The sequence below is a fragment of the Ursus arctos genome, unplaced genomic scaffold, assembly GCF_023065955.2.
Source record: "Ursus arctos isolate Adak ecotype North America unplaced genomic scaffold, UrsArc2.0 scaffold_6, whole genome shotgun sequence".
NCBI classification, from domain to species: domain Eukaryota; kingdom Metazoa; phylum Chordata; class Mammalia; order Carnivora; family Ursidae; genus Ursus; species Ursus arctos.
This window is the reverse complement of record NW_026623078.1, coordinates 86,244,203-86,267,704: the sequence shown is the minus strand read 5'-3', so window position 1 is coordinate 86,267,704 and position 23,502 is coordinate 86,244,203. Positions and strand designations below refer to the sequence as shown.

The window sequence follows — 23,502 nt, the reverse complement described above, 5'->3', positions numbered from 1 at the left end:
GGCAAATGCTCTGTAGGTACTGACACACTTAGGACTGCGGGTGAAGGACAATGGCCGGGGGCCCCAGTAGGAGTCCCCTCGTCTGTGCGGACTCTGGCCTGGCCAGTGTGGGTAACCTTTTGCCTGCAGCCTCCAGCTTCCTCTGGGCCTAGGCCATGACTGTGGCCAGCATCCCAGCCCTGGTGAGCCCTGGGGAAGGGATGGGAAGGCCGTGAAGCACAGGACAGCAAGTCTCAGTCCCTTGCACACCCCAGTTCCGGTAGAGCTGAGGGCTGGCCTCGTGGAGCCCTCGGAAGCCCGGGTTTGCCTGTCCTACCCTTGGCAGGTGCCCGGCCTCACTGCCCTCGTCCCCCATCCACCAGGGTGAGCTGAGGATCAGCGTCCTGCCCGCCTACTTGTCCTATGACGCCCCGTGGCCCGTCAGGAAGATCCCACTGCGCTGCACAGCCCACTATGTGGCTTACCACGTGGAATCCAAGGTCTGAGCCCGCCCTCTTAGGGCCGGGGACCCCCTGGGCGTGGCCTCCTGCACGCCTGTGACATGCCCCGCTGTCCCAGGTGTATGCTGTCGCCACCAGCACCAACATGCCGTGCACCCGCATCCCACGCATGACAGGCGAAGAGAAGGAGTTCGAGACCATCGAGAGAGGTACGTGATGCCCAGAGCGGGGCTTGCTGTCAGGGCTGCCCACCCTGACCGTCACCCCGTGTCCTTGCAGACGACCGATACATCCACCCCCAGCAGGAGGCCTTCTCCATCCAGCTCATCTCCCCGGTCAGCTGGGAGGCCATCCCCAATGCCAGGTGAGGCTGGGTCTGGCTGGGGACTGGCGGCCAGCCAGGAGGCGGCATCCTCACCCTTCCTCGTGCAGGATCGAGCTAGAGGAGTGGGAGCACGTGACCTGCATGAAGACCGTGTCGCTGCGCAGCGAGGAGACGGTGTCAGGCCTCAAGGGCTACGTGGCTGCTGGGACCTGCCTCATGCAGGGGGAGGAGGTCACGTGCCGAGGGCGGGTAAGAGGCCGGCGGGTGGGGGTGGCCGGTGCCCGGCAGCTTCGGCCCCTTCCCTGCACATCACCCGCTTCCTTCCCTGGCAGATCCTGATCATGGATGTGATCGAGGTGGTACCTGAGCCCGGCCAGCCCCTGACCAAAAACAAGTTCAAAGTCCTGTATGAGAAGGAGCAGAAGGGCCCAGTGACCGCCCTGTGCCACTGCAATGGCCACTTGGTGTCTGCCATCGGCCAGAAGGTATGCCCTGTCCCACCCGCTCCGGGGGGCTGCCCGCCGCCTACCCCTCGTCACCCCTGCCTCCTGTCCCCTAGATCTTCCTGTGGAGCCTGCGGGCCAGTGAGCTGACTGGCATGGCCTTCATCGACACCCAGCTCTACATCCACCAGATGATCAGCGTCAAGAACTTCATCCTGGCGGCGGACGTCATGAAGAGCATCTCGCTGCTGCGCTACCAAGAGGAGAGCAAGACGCTGAGCCTCGTGTCCCGGGTACCCGTGTGGCCCAGGCCCGTGCTGGGTGGGTGCTGGCCGCGGGCTGACCTTGACGTCCCGCCCCCCGCCCCGTCCCCAGGATGCCAAGCCCCTGGAGGTGTACAGCGTGGACTTCATGGTGGACAATGCCCAGCTGGGCTTCCTGGGTGAGCGCAGGGCCTGGGGGCTTCGGGCTGAGACTTCGGGGGCGGCCGGGCTAACCCTGAGCTCTGCTCCCCAGTGTCTGACCGTGACCGCAACCTCATGGTGTACATGTACCTGCCGGAAGGTGAGTACCCCCCTTCCCCTGTGCGGGGGCTGGGGCCGGGCGGGGGGTGACCTGAGCTCCCTCTGGCCTAGCCAAGGAGAGCTTCGGCGGCATGCGCCTGCTGCGGCGGGCGGATTTCCACGTGGGTGCCCACGTGAACACATTCTGGAGGACGCCGTGCCGGGGGGCCGCGGAGGGACCGAGCAAGAAGTCGGTGGTGTGGGAGAACAAGCACATCACATGGTTTGGTGCGTCCCAGGGCGGGCGGGCGGGCAGGCGGGCGCGTGGTGCGGGCGGTCAGCCTCACTCACACGGCGCTTCCTGCAGCCACGCTGGACGGCGGCATCGGGCTCCTGCTGCCCATGCAGGAGAAGACGTACCGGCGGCTGCTGATGCTGCAGAACGCGCTGACCACCATGCTGCCCCACCACGCCGGCCTCAACCCCAGGGCCTTCCGGTGAGCTGCGCCCACCACCACCCCTGCCCCTCGGCCCCCGCCCACGTCCGCTGCCCTACAGCCCGCTCGTCCCCCAGGATGCTGCACGTGGACCGGCGCATCCTGCAGAACGCAGTGCGGAACGTCCTGGACGGGGAGCTGCTCAACCGCTACCTGTACCTGAGCACCATGGAGCGCGGCGAGCTGGCCAAGAAGATCGGCACCACCCCTGACATCGTGAGTCCCTGGCCTGCCCGCACCCCCCCCCCCCACGGGGCCCTCCCCCCACTCACCAGCCCTTTTCCCTGCAGATCCTGGACGACCTGCTGGAGACTGACCGTGTCACCGCCCACTTCTAGACTCCCAGATGCTGCCGCCGCCACCCTGTGCGCTGCCCCCACCCCTTTTTGTACAAAATACGAGGAAAAAGCTATTTGATTTGACAAGAGCTTGTGGTCATTCCAGGCCTCCTGGCTGGGCCGTAGTCCGAGCCCCGTGGCGTCCCCCCCTAACTCCAGGCCACAGCTGCTTTGCGCCCCCGCTCTTGGGCGTGTGCACCGCCAGCCTGGCCCGCTCTGTCTGACCACGGAGGAGCTCTGAGGTCCTCTGGCCCCCGGGACTCCCTAGGTCTCCAGGTACTCCGAGAGCCCCTGGGTCTCGGGCAGGAGGCCCAGGTGGACCAAGAGCCGAACCAGGAGGGCGGTGAGCCGCATCGATAGGGTCTCCAGCCTGGGTGGGAGGGCAGAGGGGTCGCAGGTTGGTGGGGAGCAAGTCTCGGGCAGCGGCCCTGGGTGCCTGCCCCCTCCCATCCCCTCACCTCAGGGCCACTTCAAACTTGAACGTCTCCCAGATGACCTTGACGTGGCGCAGGAGGCTGGCCCCGTAGACGCTGTGGTACGCCGCACCTGCCAGGCGGCTCCAGCCCCTGACCGCACTGCCCAGAGACGCGGTCAGCCCGGCTCAGCCCCCCCTCCCCCCGGTGCCTCCCGCCCCCCGGGCTTCCCCCCCCCCCTCGCCAGCCCCACCTCTTGGCCATGAGGAAGTAGCGGTCGACGGGGGCGCCCAGGGCAGTGTTGATGGCGCGCACGGTGTTGATGTTACGCAGCACGAGCAGCATGGGCCGCGGCAGGGCCCTGAGCACGGCCATGATGTCCTCGAAGTGCTCCCGCGCCATGGTCTGCATGTAGGCCGCCTCCTCGCGGCTCAGCAGGTGCGAGCGCCACAGCTGCCCCAGACGTACGGGCCGCTGCATGAGCACCTCGGAGAAGAGGAAGTAGTCTGGGGGGCGGGGAGGCAGTGAGCCCGGGCTGCGTGCCCCACAGGCCCCCGCACCCGCACCCCCGGCCTCACCTCGCACCCCGAGTGCCTCCGCGTGTGTCTTCATGGCGGCATCGTCCCTCAGAATGATGGCCCGCCACAGCTGGCACAGGGCTGACCGGTCCCTGCGGGCAGCCAGCAGTAAGGCCGGAGCACCCGGTCCCGTGCCCCCCTCAGCCCCTCCAGGCTCCCCAGCTTACTTCTCGTCCAGAAACTGGTAGAGCCCGTGGTCCAGCAGCACCAGCTGTGCCTTCCCATCGGGGCCTTTCCGCACCAGAACTAGGGACACAGCATGTTGGCCCGTGTCCCCCAACCCCCGACCCCCACCCCTGGGACTTTCCCTACCATTGCCGGGGTGGGGGTCGGAGTGGATGAAGCCTGTATAAAATATCTGCTCCGCAAAAGCCTGGATGAGCTTCTCTGCGATCTGGGGAGAGAACGGGACCAGCCACGGTCACCTGTGCTTAGGGCACATACACGCCCCTCCCACACCCACACACTGATGCACACGGCACTCACATCCTTCACCGCCAGACCCATGCACTTGATGGCCTGCATGTCGTTGACCTTGCAGCCTTCACAGAATTCGGCGGTCAGCACACGCTGGGAGAGAGCAAGTGGCTGAGCTCAGCAGGGCTGCACATTCCCACCCAGGAGGGGGCCCAGCCCACCTTGCTGGACGTGTCCCAGTGCACGCGGGGGACCACGATATAGCGGAAGTGCTGCAGCTCCCGTGCACAGCGCTCGGCATTTCGGCCCTCGTTCTCGAAGTCCAGCTCCTGGGCCAGGGTGCCCTTCAGGTCCTGGGGGCCACATGGGCAGCTGGGGGTCCAGGTCGGGGACCAGCGCACCCCAGCACGTAACGTGGACCCTGCTTGCTCCAGCCCGTCTCTGGGCAGCGGTTACCTGGAGCACCCAGCTGAAGCCAAAGCTGGGGTGCATGAACTCGATGAGCCGGAGCAGGAGCTCCAGAGTGTGGATGTCCCCGTCAAAGCGGTCCCGCAGGTCGATGTACTGCACCTGGGTTGGGCGAGGGTGCAGGGAGGAGCCAGGGCCGCCAGCACCGCCCCAGACCCCGCTGCAGCGAAGAGCGAGCCCCCGCGTACCTTCACGGCCACCTCTGTGCCGTCGTGCAGTTTGGCTCGGTGCACCTGGGCCAGGCTCGCGGCGGCAATGGGCTGGTAGTCGAACTCCCGAAAGAGCTTGTGGGGCAGGGCCTGGAAGTCCTCGAGGAACAGTTCGTCCACCTGGCAGGAGAGGGTTCCTGGAGCAGTGGGGGCGGGGGGGGGGGGGCACTGCCAGAGCTCACAGCCCAAGAAGGGGCTCACCTCCTGGAAACCGCGCGTGAGGGCCCTGTCCTCCAGCACACGCAGGGTCCTGATATACTCCGGGGGCAGCAGGTGGTTGAAGGAGCACAGCCCCTGGCCCAGCTTCACGTAGAGGCCCCCATTGCTGATGGCCCCGGCGACCAGGGCATCAGCTGCCCGCTGGTGACATGCAGACATCACCTCCAAGTACCCCGGGCTGTTCTGACCACAGGCATGGAGGGCAAGGATGGGAGCGGGCGGGCGCCTTAGCGCCCCCAGCACCCACCTTCATCTAGCTGTCACCATACCCCCCTTCTCCCACTGTGGCTAAGATGCAGGGACAAACCTCTTCGACCCCTCGCAGGACGATGTTTGCACACCACCAGTAGTCCAGGGAGATCTGGAGGCCTATCCTCAGAGACCTGTTGGCAGAGGCGGCCTTCAGCCCTGGGCAGGCACAGTGCCTCCTGCGTTCGCAGCCTGGACCAGGCGGGAGAGGACAGGCTCTGGTCTAGCTTGCTTGCTCTCAGCACTGCCAGCAGGGCCGTCTCAGCTCCCAGTCTACACGATGGGCAGCCTGCATCCACCCCACCCCTGCCTGCACACGCACCAATGGGCACCCAGGGCATTTGGGGGCGGGAAGAGCTGGGGGCGCTCAGGCCCTGACAACCAGGCACGGCTTCCTCCTCATTCTCCTGTAGCACCTGAGGCCTGAGCAGTGGTGACGGCGAGCGAGCCAGCTGCTGTCACCAGCTCCCCTGTGCAGACATGTCCGTGGACAGCGGCCTCCAGGGAGCCGGATCCCAGTGCTCTCCACAGCCCTGGGGGCCTGGGCCCCTCATGTTGGCGAGGGAACTCACTCCCCGTGGCCGAGGCTGTGGATAGGCAGCCCTGGGTCTGGAGAGGGAAGGAACCAGGGCCAAGCCCAGCCTCCAGCATCAGAGACAGCAGACCCTCAGACCTTCATGAGAGGGGGTGTAGGGCTCCTATTCCTCAAGGAAAAAGCCCTGAGGGGACCTTGGGCCACTGGTCAAGCCAAACCTCTAACTTCCTGCCTCAGGAGGTCAGAGTTAAAAGGCGGGAAGGAAAAGGCTCCTGGATTCTGGACAGGTCTGCCTCCCTGCTGGGGTATGTGCTGCTCCCAGGGGCCGTGGTGACTGAGCGTGCTCGATCAGCGTCAGAGGTCAGCCTGCCCCTTACGCTTGCCACACTGTGCTGCGTAAACGGGCTCTAACCCACTCACCCCAGCCAGACCCAGGGAATAAACAGGACTGTCTGTGAACGGAGTGCGGGGTTGTTGGCAGGCTGAGCAAGGGTACAGGATTTCTCTGAGCTCCCTAGAGATACAAAGCGGGGGAGGGGGGCTTCCCCCCTTCCTGAATAATTCAGTCCAAAAGGCAATGCAAGGTCTGCAAAGGGGTGGGGTAGTTGCTACACTCGGTGACCGATGGAAGAGGTCACTAAATTACAGACAAGGGAAGCCAAGATTCTCCCAGTTGGAGAAAGGAGTTCTGGAAAAGGAGTGAATGAGAATGATCTCTGTACTGGGAAATATGTGTGTGGGTGCAAGATGTGCTGTGTATGGCTAGATACAGAGACGGACACAGGTGAGTGTGCGTGCACACGGCCATCTGTCCAAACACCCCTCGCTCTAGCCTGTGGAAGGGCCTGGGAGCAACCAACATCCACACCACGGTCCTTAAGACCCCTCTCCGACCCAAGGAACCAGGCTCCCCGGAGCACGGCTGATTCCAGGCCCAGGAAAGAACAAGATGAGCCTGGAGCATCTCCGTGCAAGAAGGAATAAAATGCTCCAGAAATGGGGACACGGCCAAAGGACTCGGGTGGGAGCTTAAAAACAGAACAAAACAAAAAAACACAAACACAACAATTTGAAGATGTAATGGCAAAATCTAGGTTCACTGTACAGTGTCCCCAACTCCATTTGAAATTTTTACAATAAAATGTTGGCGATAAAAGGATCTACACCTGAAACTAATATTACACTGTATGTTAACTAATTGGAAGTTAAATAAAGACTTGGAAATAAAAAAAGAAAAGGATCACAAAGGCTAAACCTGAACAGTCAGCAACAAAAATCCTGTACCCTTGCTCAGCCTGCCAACAACCCCGCACTCCGTTCTTCACAGACAGTCCTGTTTATTCCCTGGGTCTGGCTGGGGTGAGTGGGTTAGAGCCGTTTACACAGCACAGCGCGACAGCTCTCTGTCAACAGAGTCAAACAAAACACCCACGAGTCCAGACTGATACAGATAAACGGGAGAAGAGAGTCTTCTTACAGGAGAACCGCAACTAACAGGCGTGGAATGGCCGAACCAGGGAAACCACCACTTGGGGACTGCAGTAAGCATGAACGCACCGAAGGAGTCCTGGGAGGTGCTGAGCCAGTGGGCAGAAGGGCAACGGGAACCGACCCCAACATCACGCAGACAAGGGGCCCGGGCAGACCACGCGCTGGCCCGGGGGTGCAGAACAGTGCCGAAATGTTGGAGGGGCCTTTTACAAAAGGGGTCAGCAACATTTTTCTTTACAAAGTTAGACGGTAAAGATTTGGGGCTTCATAAGCCATACGGTTTCACCTCTGCTGTCACAGTGACAGCAGCCACAGGCAACGTACGCACAACGGACAAGACCACAGGCCCAAAAAAGCTTTATCAAATGGGCAGCAGCCGTGTTTGGCCACAGTTTGCTGACCCCCGTTGTACAACATTACTGGCCTACACGCCTCCCAACGTGTCAAGGTCACTGTGTAGTGAAGAATTAACTTTAGCCAGAAAGGCCTGGCCTTTGCCCCAGCTCCTGGAAGGTGGCCTCTGAAGCCCTGTGATCTCCCAAGTGACAGGAGCGTCTGTGATTGGTGATGGGCCCGGACGGTGCGTGCTGAGGACGCTCTCAGATTGCCAGAGATCAGCGCAGCCGGGGGAGGGAGGGAGACTGGACACAGTTCAGCTCAGCGATCCAACCACTCCCGGAAGGAGAGCCCCGTGGGAACCATGCACACTGAAGCTCACAGAACAACCCAGATACACGGTCGCATGTCAGGGACAGGGCAGGAGCGGCGCTGTAACAGGTCTCTGAGGGCACGGCACTGAATCTGGGGCTCTCCCAGGCCTCACCCTGTGCATCTCTTCCTTGGGCTCATTCCGATTTCTATCTTTTTTGCTATGATAACACCTTAATCCAGAGTACAGCACTTTCCAGAGTTCTGTGATTCATCCTAGAGAACCATCGAAACTGACAGCCCTGGGCACACATGGGGGCCTGGGGGGCCATGCCTGACCTTAAGTTTAGCCATAAGAGCCAAGGAGACACAGGGGGACTGTTCTAGACTGCAGGAAATTAGAGACGGGCCTGGTACGGGACCCTTGTGCTACAAAGGTTATTGCTGGGACACTTGGTGACAGGTGGACGAGTTGAGGCATTCAGTGCTTCATACGTGCCAGTGTCCTGAAGGTGCTCGTGGAGAATGTCCTTGCTTAGGAAATACCCTCCAGCTTGCAGGGGCAATGGAGCACACTGACAACTCATTTGTAGAGGTTTCAAGAAGAAAAAAATTTCTTTTGTCTTAGTCCTACAACTTTTCTGGACACTTGAAACTGTGTCCAAAAAAAAGCCCACAGGTTTCTGAGAAGTTAAAATTAAATAAGGGGTGGGGGTAAGAAACCAAGGCCTTGATGCAGACTTCCCACCACTCATCTCTGAGCCTTCTCTTTCCCTCTCTCTTTCTCTCTCTCTCTCTCACACACACACAAGTGATGTGTTCTGCTCTCTGCTCTCCTGCAACATAAGGAGCTCCCAAGTCCCCTGGTGGTGAGTCAGTCTGACCTGCTCCCCACCTGCGCATACGCTGCCCCTGACCCCGGAGGCCCTGTGGTCGCCCCTGTGCCCAGCCTGCCTGTCCTGGCAACTGCTGGGGCTTACAGCTAACAAGTACAAGTTGGGAGAAGAATAGTTCTAGCTCCCTCCCTCCAATCCCGGCTCAGCCTTTGAAAGCAACCCGTAAAAATACATTTTCTCAGGAAGGAAGCAGAGAAGGTGATGAGGGAACGGAAGGCAAGCTGAGGACAAAGCAGAAGCTGACACCCTGCAAACACCGCCCCCCCCCCATGGGATGTATGTGACATCCCTCAGGCACTCCTGGCTGCCCTAAAGGACAAAGAAACAGTCCTTACTACCTACAGCCCATTGACAAGTCCTTGAAACAGGCAGGGTGACATTCCTCTAGGAACTCAGCTGCCTCCATGTTAATACTTTGCTAAGGGCAAAAGGCAGTCCTAGCCTGACCCCCTCCCCTCCACCAAGATCCTGTAAGTCTACTTTAACGTATAAAAACTCCTTTGGAAACTTCCTTTATCTCTAACCCCCCAAGATACGTGTTGGCAGTCAGCCCCCAAGCATACGGCCCACCGATACACATCTGAAGGGTCTCATGACTCAGGTTTTATTAGACGGTAATGAATGACCTTTTCCCAGCAGTAGCTAGCCCCCTCAAGGTCCTGGAAACCTTGCTTCCAAAATTCCTTAGAGACTTAGGCTATCCCTAACCCCCTCCCAACTTGAGGGTATAGAATGGGCCACTCCTCACAACCCGGGGCAGCAGCTCTTTCTGCCCACGGGTCCTGTCCCCCTGCTTTAATAAACCACTGTTTTGCACCAAAGACGTCTCAAGAATTCTTTCTCGGTTGTCGGCTCCGGACTCCACCCCACTGAACCTCACCTGAACCTCATCAGAAGGCAGGCTTGCCGATGGTGCATTTGACACTGGGGAACAGCAGCAGTGTGAGGCGGACGGTAAGACAAGCCCGGACATGCCAAGTGTGCATTTCGGAAGCAGGCTGCATGGGGACGGTCCCCACCAGTCCCACGCCCTCCCGCACAGTGCAGAGCCACAGAAGAAAAGACAGAGCCGACTCCAGGCTCTGCCCTCGTCAACCTCAGTTCTGGGAGACTGGACAACCCTACAGGACGGAGAACTCACTGCCCAGAACCTGCCCAGGAGGGCAACTAGGTGCTTCATGCAAACCTGACCACCTGGGGAGACAGGAGCGCAGGGGCGGGACCACCGTCAACAGAGCCAAGTGAGGAGCCTGTTGTGTCCTCAAGACAGGCAGTGGTGAAGCATTCAGCCACCCACCCGACAATGGTCTCCACTAGCATAAATCTCAGGGAAGTTTCTGGCTAAGTGCCCAAAGGCCTTAGCAGTCCTAAGCCTTCCCTTGAGAGATGGACGCAGGTTTGAGAGTCTGCACGTGCTCAGAGCTGCAGCCCCCACCCCCACAGCCTCCTCGAGCAAGGTCTCCTGTGAGCCACCTCCCCGAGCAACCATGTCACACCCCAGCCCAGCCCAACAGTGCGTTTGGGTGGACTGAGGTTTCACTCAAAGCCAAGAGCTGGTTCTCAGGATTTCTTGGCTGTAGGAATTCCTGGATCTGACGGATGGTGGAAATGTCTGTCCAAGGGGCCCCAACAGGAAGATCACCCCTATCCCCGAAGAATCTTGCACTGGTAGATAAGGGAGTATGAAAAAGCCTTCAGTTTAAGGCACCCTTAATGTCAGTGACCAGACACTAGCCCCCTCTAGTCCAGGCCACTGGGAGTGGAGGCGAGAAGAGGAGGGAGGAAACTGGTCAAGGCTCATCTGCAGGGTCTGCAAGAGGCCGTATCCAGTGGTCATGGTTCGTTGGCACTACATCCACGGGGACCTGGAAGCACTGGAGTGTCTGGAAAGCAGCTTGGAATTTTCCAGCAGGACCCTGCAGCCCCTCCCAGCCCACATCTCAGGACCGGCCTGGGCAGGCGAGGAAGCCATGCCACGCCCCCGCCCCCTCTACCTGCCGAAACGCCCCACGCCGTCCACTACCAGCCTCATCCTTCTCTTCTCCTGAGGCTCGGCAGTGAAATAGCGGGCCCCAAGGAGCAGGGGTACCCCCAGCACCGCAGCAGACAGCACCTTCCTCCATAGGGGCTGGGGTCTGAAGGACCTGGAGGGAGACAGGGGTGTATGGTGCAGGTTACTTCCCGTCTGCCCCCTGCCCACTGGGCCTGGGCTCTGCAGGCCTCTGCCCCCCACAGCTTGAGGGGCACTCGCAGCCAGAGCCCAGCCCACCCCAGGGAGCTGCAGCTGTACCAGAAGCCTCTTCAGGCAACCCCGGTGCCAGAGGCCCATGTGGTCACTAGCATGTTCCAAGTCACCTTGCCTGCACCCCACGGACACCGTGGACGCCAGGCTCCAAGGGGCCAGTGAGCAAAACAAGCAGCTCTCTGGCTACACAGGAAGCAGCTCACAGGCAGAGCTGAGATCCTCACCTGACGAGGGCCTCCTACGCTGTACAGAGTCACAGCCACTGTCCACCTTGATGACAGCCCAACCCAACAGCGAAGTGCCAGGACGGCAGAGCGGGACAAGATGCGCAGGTGGCGGCGACTAGGGGGAGCCCGACAGGAGCCCGGCATCTACTCACATCCATCCCGAGGTCACCAGGCAGCGAGCGCACACTTGGGTAACCCTCTGCGGCCCGCCAGGCCCGAGTCTAGCCTCCTGACACTTCCCACCGTAGTCCTGCCCTGACCTGCCCGCTGGCCTCAGGCCTGGAACCCTCCCACCTCCATTTCTCACTACTTCTACCTCTTGTCTTGGACCCATCCGCAGCGGTCCCACCCTTCTGCACGCTCTGAACCTGTTACTCTGTCTTCTCAGAGCACACAGCTCTGGCCGCTGCGTGCTCATGCCACTGCCATCAGGGAGTCCTGCCCCAGGAGCTCCGGTCCCTGGCAGGGGCAGGGGGTGACAACACCAGGGCACCACGCGCAGGAGCAGACGCAGCTGTCTTGGAGACGGAAGCACAGAGAAGCCCAGCCTTGGGCCTCACAAGAGAGGTCTTCCATCCCTGCCTGGCAAGAGGCACGGGCCCTAGGGGGCACTTGGGGCTGTGGAAAACTCACCACCTTGCAGGCAGGACCCTGAGGTTTCTCCTGGAGAAGGCAGCAGGGGACGGCCCAGCAGGGGACGGCCAGGGGTACGGCCTGCTCTGCAGCAGGGCAGAGTGGAAGCGGCAGAGCTGGGCCTGCAAAGGGAACACACCACGCAGGCTCACACAGGCCCGGAGCTGAGGGCAAGCTGTACCTCCCTGTACCCAAGCATGTCATCAGCGCTTGTCAGCACATGCAGGGCCCGTGCTCGGGACCAGGCCCACGTTTGGTTCAGGAATGCAAGGACAATTCCACCTCTGGAGTGCGAGGCCGAGAGCCAAGAATGACATGAGAAAAGGCAAGGCTCCACTCTATGCACCAGGAGCTTCAGCCTCTATGCACCATGAAAGGTCATTAGGAACGCACCACCTCTGAGGGTCCCCTCCGTCCCCGCCTCGGACCTCTCCCGGGGGCCCTGGGACCTCTGACTATTTTTCTGCTGCTCACCCCACTGACCAGTAACCTCAGGAAGTCATTCTGAATTTCCAAAGGAACGATCGATCAATAATGCTTAATCACACAATCAGAAAGATGTCAAACTCTTGGGTGGGAGACCAGAAGCAGTAACAGGGACCCTGCGTAGGCGATTGTTCTGAAAACGCTTGCTAGGACCCCAGCGGCGGAGACTTGGAAGAGGGCGGGGAAGGCCAGGGGGAAGACGTGCCACAGCCACAAGTACCACGGGGACTGCACAGGGCACTGGTTTATCCCAGGGACCCCAGAAACATCACAGGCTCTCCTACGCTTACTGACACCCTTGGTCTCCCAATCTTATTTGAATTATGGGGTCTTAAGTTCCTCAACCACAAACTGCCAACTGCAAATTCTCTTTTTAGGGAAAAAAAAAAGGTTATGCATAGTAAGTCATGACCCATGGCACAGATGTTAACATTATCATTGTGAACTCTGGACCAAATAAAGGACTGACTTTCCAATCATTTTCTGGCCAAAGGACACAGCCCTGAAGACAATTTCAAGGACTGCAAAACAACACAAAAGTCAAAGGAAAAGGTCCATGACCTACTGTCCCAGGAGAACACAGGCTGACAGAAAACCCCTGCTCGGCAAGGCCACGCACAGTGAGCACAGACCCTCCAGGAAACCCACAGAGGCGAGAAAGGCAGCTGCAGGCAGGCAGGGGGTGAGGACCAGTGGCAGCAAGAGCCCCTAGGCTTTCTGTGCAAGAGAGCAGGATAGCACGTCACCCCCCACCCCCACCCCCAGGCCTGCGTGACCTGCCTTGGCCACATGCACACAGCTATGCTGAGGCTCAGCAGCAGAAGAGGAAGCCCAGGGGATCAGCATCTGTGACCACAGACCTGGTGGACAGTAGCTCAGAACTGAGTGCCTGCAGCACGGCGGGCTCCAGCCTGGGATCCCAAGGGTTGTGACAACAAGCAGGGTGCCAGGAAGGACGTCCTGCCCACACCATACGCTCCCCTCAGATGCACCTCTGTCCAGGCTCCATCCAGCCCCCGCCTATTCTCTTTAAGGCCGTTGGCCCCCTCCCTCCCTGTACGCCTCCCCTGACTCCGCATCTTCTACCATACATACCCATCAACCCCTCCGGAGATGCCCTGACACTGGGTCCTGTATGCAACCAGGGGCCACAGACAGATGCAGACAAAACCAAGAAGACACGGGGACAGCATGGGGCACAAGGGAGGGAGGATCCTGCCATCTGGCAAAGAGTAGGACTTCCACGTGAACATCACAGAGCATCTTCTATACAGAGAATGTGGAGTCAGTAGAAGCCTGAAGCCAGGAAAGCACAGGGCATTTCTGGGGAGGAGAGGCCTATGTGGCTGGAAAACATACTGTATACTCATTGATGGGGGGGGGGCGGTGCCCAAAAAGAGTGGGCAGCAAAGTAAGCTGGAGCCAGGCAGAGCATCCCAAGGGGCCCTGGGGTTTTCCTGCAGGAAGTGGGCAGTGTGCTGGGGAGGTCAGCCCAGGAGGAGGGTGCTGGGTGATGGAGCCAAGCAGGTTCAAGGCAAGCGTGAGGAACTGGCAAGATGGCCCAAGGCTGGTGCCTGAGAGCCAGGGAGTGCTGCCTGGAACTCTAGCCAGTGAGGGCTGTGTCGTGATTCCGATCTTCTCAAGAAGACTGCAAGACCACTGGATAAGAACAGACAACAGCCGCCAGCCACTGGAGCTCAGCACTCATTGTCAGTGACCCTGCGCATGTCCAACAAGTGGATCCAGGGTGCAGGACATCCTCTAAACGGCCTGGCCTCTTCAGAAAGTCATTAGGGTCCATGAGTTGGGAACACTGGTGCTGGGCACAGCCATTTATCAATTGTCTCTGCTTCTATAAATATTTGCAAATTTTTAAGATTTATTTATTTAGGAAAGAGACAGAGAAAGCAAGCAGAGGGAGAGGGAGACAAGCAGACTCCCCGCTGAGTGAGGAGTGCAACGTGGGACTTGATCCTAGGACCCTGAGCTCATGACCTGAGCTGAAACCAAGGCCCGGACACTTCCTACCTTTGGCTCGGGTCCTGATCCCGAGAGTCCTGGGATCGAGTTCTGCATCGGGCTCCCTGCTCAGTGGGGAGTCTGCTTCTCCCTCTCCCTCTGCCGCTCACCCTGCTTGTGGCTCACACTCTCTCTCTCAAGGAAAAAAAAAATCAGACACTCAACCAACTGAGCCACCTAGCTGCCCCAACGTTTGCAATTTTGTAACAACAAATTAAAAAACAATCACAGGAAAAAAGTGGGAAGACTGTTGTAGACTGGGAGGCTAGACAGACACAACAGCCAGGCGCACCTTGGGCAGCAGGAAACCTCCTGTAAACACAGTCCTGGGACAGCAAGGTAGTCAGAATACGACAGACATTCAGGAATTACCGTTCACACTCTCAGGCACGATTAAGTTACATGAGAACGATCTTGTTTAGGGGACGCATGTTGAAATGTTTATAGATTGTGTCAAAGTATCAGCAACTTACTTGCAACTGCTCCAATGACAACACAATATATGGTTTCAAATGGAAAGAGGAGCAACTAGAGCAAGATACTCATAACGGGTGGATCTAGGTGGCGGGTATCTGCACAGTTAACTACGTGCGACCATTCTGTCGGCTCGTCCCTGTATTTAAAGGTCACAGGCATCTGCTATGCTGTCCCAAGTCCCAGTCAGGAAGGTGGCACTGTTTTGTTTCCTTTAGAAAAATATAATTAGTTGCAATCACATACAAAGCTTTGTATAGTTACATAAATGACTAAACTATGAATCCCTTACCTAATATAGTCTAATACAAATAATTACTTTTACCTCCTCCCCCCTCCTTACAAATACTTTAGTACACTGTCAATTCTATTTTTTTAAATTTATTTATTTGAGAGAGAGGGAGAGCACAAGCAGGTGGAGGGGAAGAGGGAGAAACAGACTCCCTGCTGAGCAGTGAGCCCAATGCGGGGCTCGATCCCGGGACCCTGGGATCATGACCTGGGCCGAAGGCAGACGCTTGACCGACTGAGCCACCAGGTGCTCCTGTCAATTCTATTTTTAACCTTCCTGACTTTTATATTATTGTCATGCATTTTTAAGTTGTTTTTGTTTTTTTGAGAGGGAGAGAGAGAGGGAGAGCGTGGAAGGGGCAGAGGGAGAGGGAGAGAATCTTAAGCAGACTCCATGCCCAGCGCAGAGCCTGACAGGGGCCTTGGTCTCATCACCCTGAGATCATGACCTGAGCCAAAGTCAAGAGTCAGATGGTCAACTAACTGAGCCACCCAGGCACCCCTATTTTAAGTTTTTTATTTTAATTCCAGTATAGTTAACACGCAGTGTTACACTAGCGTACAACACAGTGATTCAAAACTTACACACATCACCTGGTTCTCATCACAAGTGCACTCCTGGGTCCCCACCACCTGTTTCCCACCCCTCCATCCTCCTCCCCTCTGGGGACCATCCATTCTCTATACTTAAGAGTCTGTTTCTTGCTTTGTCTCTCTTGTTTTTTCCTTTGCTTATTTGTTTCTTAAATTCCACACGAGTGACATCATATGGTCTTTCTCCGACTTTCTTTGCTTGCGTCATTACCCTCTAGCTCCACCCGTGTTGTTGCAAATAGCGAGATTTCATTCCTTTTGATGGCTGAACAATATTCCATTGTATATACACCACTTCTTCATCCATTCATCAGTCGATGGACCCTTGGGCTGCTTCCATAATTTGGCTATTGTTGACAGTGCTGCTTTAAACAAAAGGGGTGCATGTGTCCCTTTGAATTAGTGTTTTTGTATGTTTTGGATAAAGACCTAGTAGTGCATTGCTGGGTCGAGGGGTAGCTCTATTTTTAACTTTTTGAGGAACCTCCAGACTGTTCTCCAGAGTGGCTGCACCAGTTTGCATTCCCACCAGCAGGGTAAGAGGGTTCCTTCTTCTCCATATCCTAGGAAGGCGGCATTTTGAAGATGGGGCAGCTAGGGCAGGGCAGGTGTACTCACCGGCGGCAACTGTGTGCCCAGGATATCTGGCACTGTCTGGAGACACTCTTAGTTGTCACAACCAGGGAAAGGGGTGCTCTTGGCACTGAATGGGTGGAGGCCAGGGACAATGCCCAATACCAGACAGTGCCCAGGATGGCCCTGCCCTGGAGACTCAGGTAGAGCCAAGGCTGAGAAGGGGCAGACTATGAACGCAGACTTCTAAGCCTGGGATTGGAATGCAGGCTCTAGCAAGTACTAGCTGTGCACTGAGGGCAAGGTACTTCTCTCTCTATACCTCAGTTTCACAGTCTATAAAGCAAGGACCACTGTACTGTTAATGTATGGGTCAAGTGAACATTTGCAAAGCCCTATGCACGGTGCCTAGCCCACATGACAGGCCAGGCAGATGGGCATGCTGAGGTCATTCCGGGGTCAAGGAGCAGCTACTCTACTCAGCCCTCCTGCTGACTGTGCCATGCCACCTGCTGGTCCCCATGCCTTTACCCTCCTGCCAACAGCCCTGCCCCCACAAGCCCGCTCCAACCTAACATGAAGAAGCATGTACTTGCTAGATTAAATTGAACTATTTAGTTAACTGATCATCAGCTTTCCACCGCTTTTTCAGAAGGAAAAAAAGCATTTAGTCTAGAAGAGAAAAGAGACTATTTCCAACATATGTAAAACTCAGAGATAGGTGACATACAGAATACAAAGAAATGCTTTACTTAACAGGGCAGAAGGGCAGGAGCGAGCAAAGGGACAGCCAGGTTTGCGGCAAAGTTCCCATGCTGTTCATGGATTCAGAAGCTCCACCACCACAAACCGAGAAGGAACATGGCCACAGCTGACGGAAAGTGATTATTCTGAGACACTAGCATTCACAAGGAATGGAAAGGAAAGATCCATGAACTATTCTAGCCAATAAACTGGAGGAGCACAGCAAAAGGCCTCACGATTCAGAGGCTGCGAGCACCAAGGCCGAAGCAAGGGGGCTGGCAGGGAATGTAACGTGCCAGAGCCCAGGCGTGGCTGCCCCAAGACCACAGGCTAAACCCAGCATCACAAGAGCCCCAGACCCTCCAGATGCCCCTAAGGGCTAAGCAGGAGGGGCCACACGCGTGTTCTTTCATAGAAGGGCACGCTAACTCTGGATTATTCTACACTAAAGCACAAGGCCCTGGCTGCACCCCAAGCCTCAGCGGGGGCAAGGACAGAACGGGAACGGCCCCTGGCTGCAGTCCCCAGTACCAGTTTCTGCTCTTCGGATGCCCTCAGAGCAGTAAGGACTCGGGCTGCATCTCACCATTCCCCAATTCCTTTCCCAGCAGTCAGTGAATCTTCACTCACCCTATAACAAAGGTCCCTCTGGTAGGACCTGGACAGCTCACTCAGCACCAGGCCCAGGCCTGTTCTCCAGGCTGCTGTCCTGCCTGGAGCACCCTTCACCAGACCCCAATTCCCCAGTCCTGTCTCTCGTCCCCCCATCCGCCTCTGCAACTTGTACACGCCTCTCCCACTATCCTTACCACACCACAGTGTGACTGTTAGTTTAGCCTCTGCCCCCCACCAGCCTGTGCAGGGCCCACCTCTCACTTATCTCTCTGCTTCCCAGGTCTAGTGCAGCGCTTGTTAGATAAAGCAGGAGCTCCGTGAAGGCTTGCTGCATTTAGATAAATGGTGACAGAATGAACCAGAACCCCGCATGGCCCAACCTTGGATGCTAGGTGAGCACTATGAGGAAGGCCACGGTCAGGCAAGAGATGGCAGCAGCCCTTGCAGCAGCCTGGCTCCGGACAGGACTCCAAGGATAGGGCCTCATGCTGACAACTTCAGAGCCCCCACCAGGGTCCACAGGCCCATTCAAGTACATGGCTCCTTCCAGTCTGGGATGGCCAGTGCTCCTCAAACTATCCCCATCATCCAAGAGACACCCCGAAGCCCAAAGAAGCCATGTGACTATAAATATGGACAGAACCTGTAGCCAGATCTTCCAAGAACCAGTCCACGGCAATTTCCAGCACAGCACGTATAACTCAAATCACACCCAGAGCTTAAGCACCAGAGCCTGCCAGCAAACAGGCAGAGAGAGCTGTGGACCCCCAGGCTGCTCGCCCACGCACCAGTGCCTTGTCACCAGGGTGACCACATGCCCTGGCTTGCCTGGGACAGCCCTAGCTTACACTTGTCTCTGCACCCACCACTTCAAAGCCTTTCAGTTTGGATGAGATGAAATGGACCTTCTCTACCCCAGCGTCTCATGCTTTCTTAGAGTGTGTGCACAGCCTGCCTGCAGAAAGAGAGTGTTCATCTGGAACTTAGCTAACAACCTATAAAGCAGGAAAAACGAAAAAAAAGGGCTCTGAGTAGTGAGATTCAAACAGGTATTACAAAGGTCACCAACAGGCCGAGCTGCCTGCTTCCCTGCCACCCTACCAATCAGACAGAGCACATTACGGGATGAAAGGTCATTGCAGGCAACCCAGCCCACAGCACGAAGAAGCAGCTGCTGCATCTCATGATGAGGCCAAAACCAGAAGAGCTACAGCGGTGACAAGAACCAGGTCTATTCACTGGCAGGGTCAACCGTCCTGTGTGCTCCAGCAGGAGGGGAATCCAAGGCACAGAAATGTTCCCACAGGTAGGAAGTGAGCCTGAGAATCTGGGCCAGCAGAGATGGCCCAGAGGACCATGAATACCCCGCCCTTTTCTTTTCCAAAGGTCTATGACCCTCTTGGCACCAGTCAAGACTCAGAAGCTTACCTGGCTCTGCTCCACTTACCAGATGTGAGCAGCTCCTCATCAGAAGCTGAAACCTGCCTGCCTACTCCTTAGGGCGGTCGGGAGGATTAAGTGACCTGAATATGTGCAGACACTTTGTAAGCTGTAAAGTGCTGTGCTAAAGGCCAATTCAGTGCCTGTCTGCCTGGCTCTCACACTAACTCTGCCTCATCTCAGTTCATAAAACACCCTTGTGTAAGGCAGCTGCTCATTGAAAGTCACAAAAATTAAGAGAAATGCATCTGTACTTATGTTGAAAACCCAAAAGCCTCCACCCCAAAATTGCTAGAACTCGTACAAGGATTCGGCAACATAGCACGATATAAAATCACAGAAAAATACACAGAAATCAGTTGCATTTTAACGCTAACAATGAGACAAAAGAGAAAAATTAAGGAATCTATCTCATTTACAATTGCACCCAAAACCATAAGATACCTAGGAATAAACCTAACCAAAGACGTAAAGGATCTGTACTCAGAAAACTATAGAACACTTATAAAAGAAACTGAGGAAGCCACAAGGAAATGGAACAATGTTCCATGCTCATGGATTGGAAGAACAAATATTGTTAAAATGTCTGTGCTGCCCAGAGCAATCTACACATTCAATGCAATCCCTATCAAAACACCATCAACTTTTTTCACAGAGATGGAACAAATAATCCTAAAATTTGTATGGAACCAGAAAAGACTCTGAATAGCCAGAGGAATATTGAAAAAGAAAACCAAAGCAGGACGCATCACAATTCTGGACTTCAAGCTCTATTACAGAGCTGTAGTCGTCAAGACACCATGGTACTGGCATAAAAACAGACACATAGATCAATGGAACAGAATAGAGAACCCAGATATGGACCCTCAACTCTACAGTCAACTAACCTTTGACAAATCAGGAAAGAATATCCAATGAAAGAAAGACAGTCTCTTCAACAAAAGGTGTTGGGAAAACTGGACAGTCACATGCAGAAGAATGAAACTGAACCATGTTCTTACACCCTACACAAAATAGACTCAAAATGGATGAAAGACCTAAATGTGAGACAGGAATCCATCAAAATCCTAGAGGAGAACACAGGCAGCAACCTCTCTGACCGCGGCTGCAGCTGCTTCTTGCTACACATGTCTTCAAAGGCAAGGGAAACAAAGGCAAAAATGAACTATTGGAACTTTTTCAAGATAAAAAGCTTTTGCACAGCAAAGGAAACAGTCAACAAAACTAAGAGGCAACCCACAGAAGGGGAGAAGATATTTGCAAATGTCTTATCAGATAAAGGGCTAGTACCCAAAATCTATAAAGAACTTCTCAAACTCAACACCCAAAGAACAAATAATCCAATCAAGAAATGGGCAGAAGACATAAAAAGACATTTCTCCAAAGAAGACATACAAATGACCATAAGACACAGGAAAAAGGACCCAGTATCACTTGACATCAGGGAAATACAAAACAAAACCACAGTGAGATACACCTCACACCAGTCAGAACGGCTAAAATTAACAAGTCGGGAAACAAGAGATGTTGGCGAGGATGTGGAGAAAGGGGAATCTTCCTACACTGTTGGTGGGAATGCAAGCTGGCACAGCCACTCTGGAGAACAGTATGGAGGTTCCTCAAGATGTTAAAAATAGAGCTACCCTGGGGCGCCTGGGTGGCACAACGGTTAAGCGTCTGCCTTCGGCTCAGGGCGTGATCCTGGCGTTATGGGATCGAGCCCCACATCAGGCTCCTCCGCTATGAGCCTGCTTCTTCCTCTCCCACTCCCCCTGCTTGTGTTCCCTCTCTCGCTGGCTGTCTCTGTCTCTGTTGAATAAATAAATAAAATCTTTTTTTTTTTTAAAGATTTTAAATAAATAAAATCTTAAAAAAATAAAAATAAAAATAAAAATAGAGCTACCCTACGACCCAGCCATTGCGCTACTGGGTATTTACCCCAAGGATACAAATGTAATGATCTGAAGGGGCACCTGCACCCCAGTGTTCATAGCAGCAATGTCTACAAGAGCCAGACTATGGAAAGAGCCCAGATGCCCATCGACAGATGAATGGATAAAGAAGATGTGGTCTGTATATACGCTGGAATATTACTCAGCCATCAAAAGAAATGGAATCTTGCCATTTGCAATGACAGGATGGAACTAGAGGGTATTATGCTAAGTGAAATAAGTCAGACAATTTTATGATCTCACTGATATGTGGAATTTAAGAAATTCCACAAATTTAAGAAACAAAACAGAGAATAATAGCAGAAAGAAGAGAAAAATAAAACAAGATGAAATCAGAGAGGGAGACAAACCATAAGAGACTCTTAGGGAGATGGGGTAACTGGGTGATGGGCATGAAGGAGGGCACGTGATGTAATGGCGCTGGGTGTCATATAAGACTGATGAATCACTGACCTCTACCTCTGAAAGCAACAATACACTATATGTTAATTGAATCTAAATTTTTAAAAAAGAAATGCATCGGTACTGTTAATATCTAAACCTACAAGGCTAGGCTTACTAGAAAAATACAAGCCCTGTAGAAAACCAAGTTGAAAATGCAAATGAACCCTTTCAGTCTCTTCAGCCCTAAAGCCCATGAGGAAAAGGATGGATTCCTGGGGCTAGAGTGGGAGAGAGCTGGGTCAGTGATTATGACACCAGGTTTTAAAAGGTGCCGATCCTGGGCACCTAGGTGGGTCAGTCAGTTAATCTGCTGCCTTTGGCTCAGGTCGTGATCCCAGGGTTCCAGGATCAAGTCCCACATCAGGCTCCCTGCTCAGCGGGGAGTCTGCTTCTCCCTCTGCCCCTTACCCCGCTCGTGCTTGCGCTCTCTCTCTCTCAAATAGATAAATAAAATCCTTAAAAAAAAAAAGGTGCCGATCCAAACTGCAGAGAGAGCAAAATGGAAGGCCCAACTGAGAAAAGAATGGGAGGAGCGGCTGCCACTTTCAGGGGCTGGGAGGACAGCCTAGGGCCAGGCAGAAGTCTAGGAAGGCCTGCGGGGGAGAGGCTTTCCAGGGCGGGCTGCGCCGGCGGGAGCCCAGCGCTGACACCGCCGCCCCCACGCCCCCAGTCCTCTCCTCTGCTCAGAAGCCGGGCGGCAGGTGTCGGCTCAGGATGACGTGAGGTGGGCTGGAGACCAGAGCAAAGGGAGCCGGGAGCAGGGACCTCCGGTCCGGGACCGCCGCAGAGGATGAAGCAGCGAGGCGTCTAAGGCAGACGTGGGCGCCGGAGAAGGGGTGAGGAGGGGTGTCCGCGAGGGCTAAGATGGGGGAGGTTTTAAGGGCTGTTTCGGGGGCACGCGGCCAATCTGCCTGCGAGGAGATGAGCGGCGTCTGGGGTGTGCCGGGGGGCAGTCCGGCGGTGGGCCCTCCGGTGGAACCCAGCGCCTCCCCAGCACGGTCTAGGGGTTTCTACCGCGAAGAACCGGGACTCCGACAGCGGTGAAGGACGCCCGCCCCCAAGAGCCCTGACGGTCCCCGACGCGGCCCAGGACCGGGCGGCTCGGGGGTGGCCCCGCGGTTCCGGACGGAGGCTGACGGGGCCTGTGGGAGCGGGCGCCGGGTCGCGCCGGGCGGGGAACTCACCGGCCGCCACATCTTCGAAGAAGCCGCGCCGCCGCCGCTCCGGCTCCCGCTCGCCGCAGCCTCGCGTCGCCCGGCCCAGCAGCCCCTGCGGGGCGGGGTCGCTGTGCGCGCGCGCGCCCCGCCCTGACGGCGGTGGGCGGAGCCCGGAGGCCACGCTCGAGCGTGTCCGCCTCCGCGGCGGACCAGCGCCTCCTGGCGGCCGCCGCAGCCTAGCTTTAAGGCTGGGACCGCGCGCCCTGCGTCCACCCGCGCGCCCTGCGTCCACCCGCCCGCGTCCACGCCCGCAGGCGATCCCCGGCTCAGTCCTCACTGCCGCTCTGGGGCAGGGGTCTGCTCCCACCGGATGGAAGCCGAGGCTCGGGGAGGTCAGCTCTCTGGTTCCCCGGGAGCTCACAGCATGGGCGGACGCGGGAGGGAGGGGTCCGTATAGAGGTGCGGTGGGGGGACACTGCTCTGAAAGCTGGAGCCCGGACTGCTGGGGCGGGGAGGGACTCAACACTTCTGTGCCACCGGTTAGGGTGAATCTCTTTAACTGCTTCCCGGCTCGCTTTCCTCCCTGCAAAATGAGGTTAGATGTCCTTGTTCCTTGGATCGAAGCCGGGAATTCTCATGAGCGCCTGCTGTGTGCCGGGCGTCGTGCAAGGCGGACAGTCAGTAGCGACGCCGCGAGTGGTGAGCACAGGGCAGACGAGACCCACGGTTAGGCTTCTTCCCCCCGCCCTGGCCTGCCAGCCTGCCCGGGTGGCAGGGCAGGACCCGTCCCCTCCTCTCAAAGGCCCACGCAGCCCGCGCCAATGCTTCTCGTCCCTACTTCTCTCACCCTGCCAGGGAAACACCACTCGCTCCAGGTTCTCTCCTCAGGCTGTCAAGGCCTCCTCTCCCCGGGACCCCAGCCTGCTCCGCCTCCTTCCT

General features: G+C 56.5%; 2 protein-coding genes across 6 annotated transcripts in view; one reads left to right on the top strand and one right to left on the bottom strand.

The window, feature by feature from the left end:
• The window catches only part of CPSF1 (cleavage and polyadenylation specific factor 1), a 13,979-nt gene extending 11,349 nt beyond the window's left edge, over positions 1 to 2,630 (top strand). Inside the window, exons 27-38 of one of the 2 annotated variants that reach the window (XM_026488810.4) lie at positions 363 to 479; positions 559 to 649; positions 720 to 804; positions 873 to 1,014; positions 1,098 to 1,250; positions 1,325 to 1,501; positions 1,584 to 1,650; positions 1,725 to 1,772; positions 1,844 to 1,999; positions 2,079 to 2,208; positions 2,286 to 2,424; positions 2,499 to 2,630. In XM_026488810.4, the coding sequence (XP_026344595.1) occupies positions 363 to 479; positions 559 to 649; positions 720 to 804; positions 873 to 1,014; positions 1,098 to 1,250; positions 1,325 to 1,501; positions 1,584 to 1,650; positions 1,725 to 1,772; positions 1,844 to 1,999; positions 2,079 to 2,208; positions 2,286 to 2,424; positions 2,499 to 2,546 (1,353 nt within the window). In that variant the 3' untranslated portion in view covers positions 2,547 to 2,630. Of the gene's footprint in view, positions 1 to 362; positions 480 to 558; positions 650 to 719; positions 805 to 872; positions 1,015 to 1,097; positions 1,251 to 1,324; positions 1,502 to 1,583; positions 1,651 to 1,724; positions 1,773 to 1,843; positions 2,000 to 2,078; positions 2,209 to 2,285 lie in introns of both variants that reach the window. The other variant, XM_057307812.1, reaches the window with a different exon arrangement.
• On the bottom strand, positions 2,621 to 23,502 carry ADCK5 (aarF domain containing kinase 5). 4 transcript variants are annotated; one of them, XM_057307814.1, is made up of 16 exons: positions 14,753 to 14,965; positions 14,289 to 14,414; positions 11,775 to 11,896; positions 10,664 to 10,813; positions 5,158 to 5,233; positions 4,833 to 5,033; positions 4,611 to 4,751; positions 4,411 to 4,524; positions 4,176 to 4,307; positions 4,024 to 4,107; positions 3,850 to 3,931; positions 3,705 to 3,783; positions 3,538 to 3,629; positions 3,213 to 3,465; positions 3,005 to 3,121; positions 2,621 to 2,916 (listed from the first exon to the last, which is right to left on the bottom strand). In XM_057307814.1, the coding sequence occupies exons 2-16, from the start codon at positions 14,334 to 14,336 to the stop codon at positions 2,811 to 2,813; spliced, it is 1,797 nt and encodes a 598-aa protein (XP_057163797.1). In that variant the 5' UTR covers positions 14,337 to 14,414; positions 14,753 to 14,965; the 3' UTR covers positions 2,621 to 2,810. The 4 variants fall into 4 exon arrangements, with proteins under 4 accessions (XP_057163797.1, XP_048068480.1, XP_026344600.1 ...); XM_048212523.2 differs by lacking the exons at positions 14,289 to 14,414; positions 14,753 to 14,965 and adding an exon at positions 23,411 to 23,502; XM_026488815.4 differs by lacking the exons at positions 14,289 to 14,414; positions 14,753 to 14,965 and adding an exon at positions 22,591 to 22,880.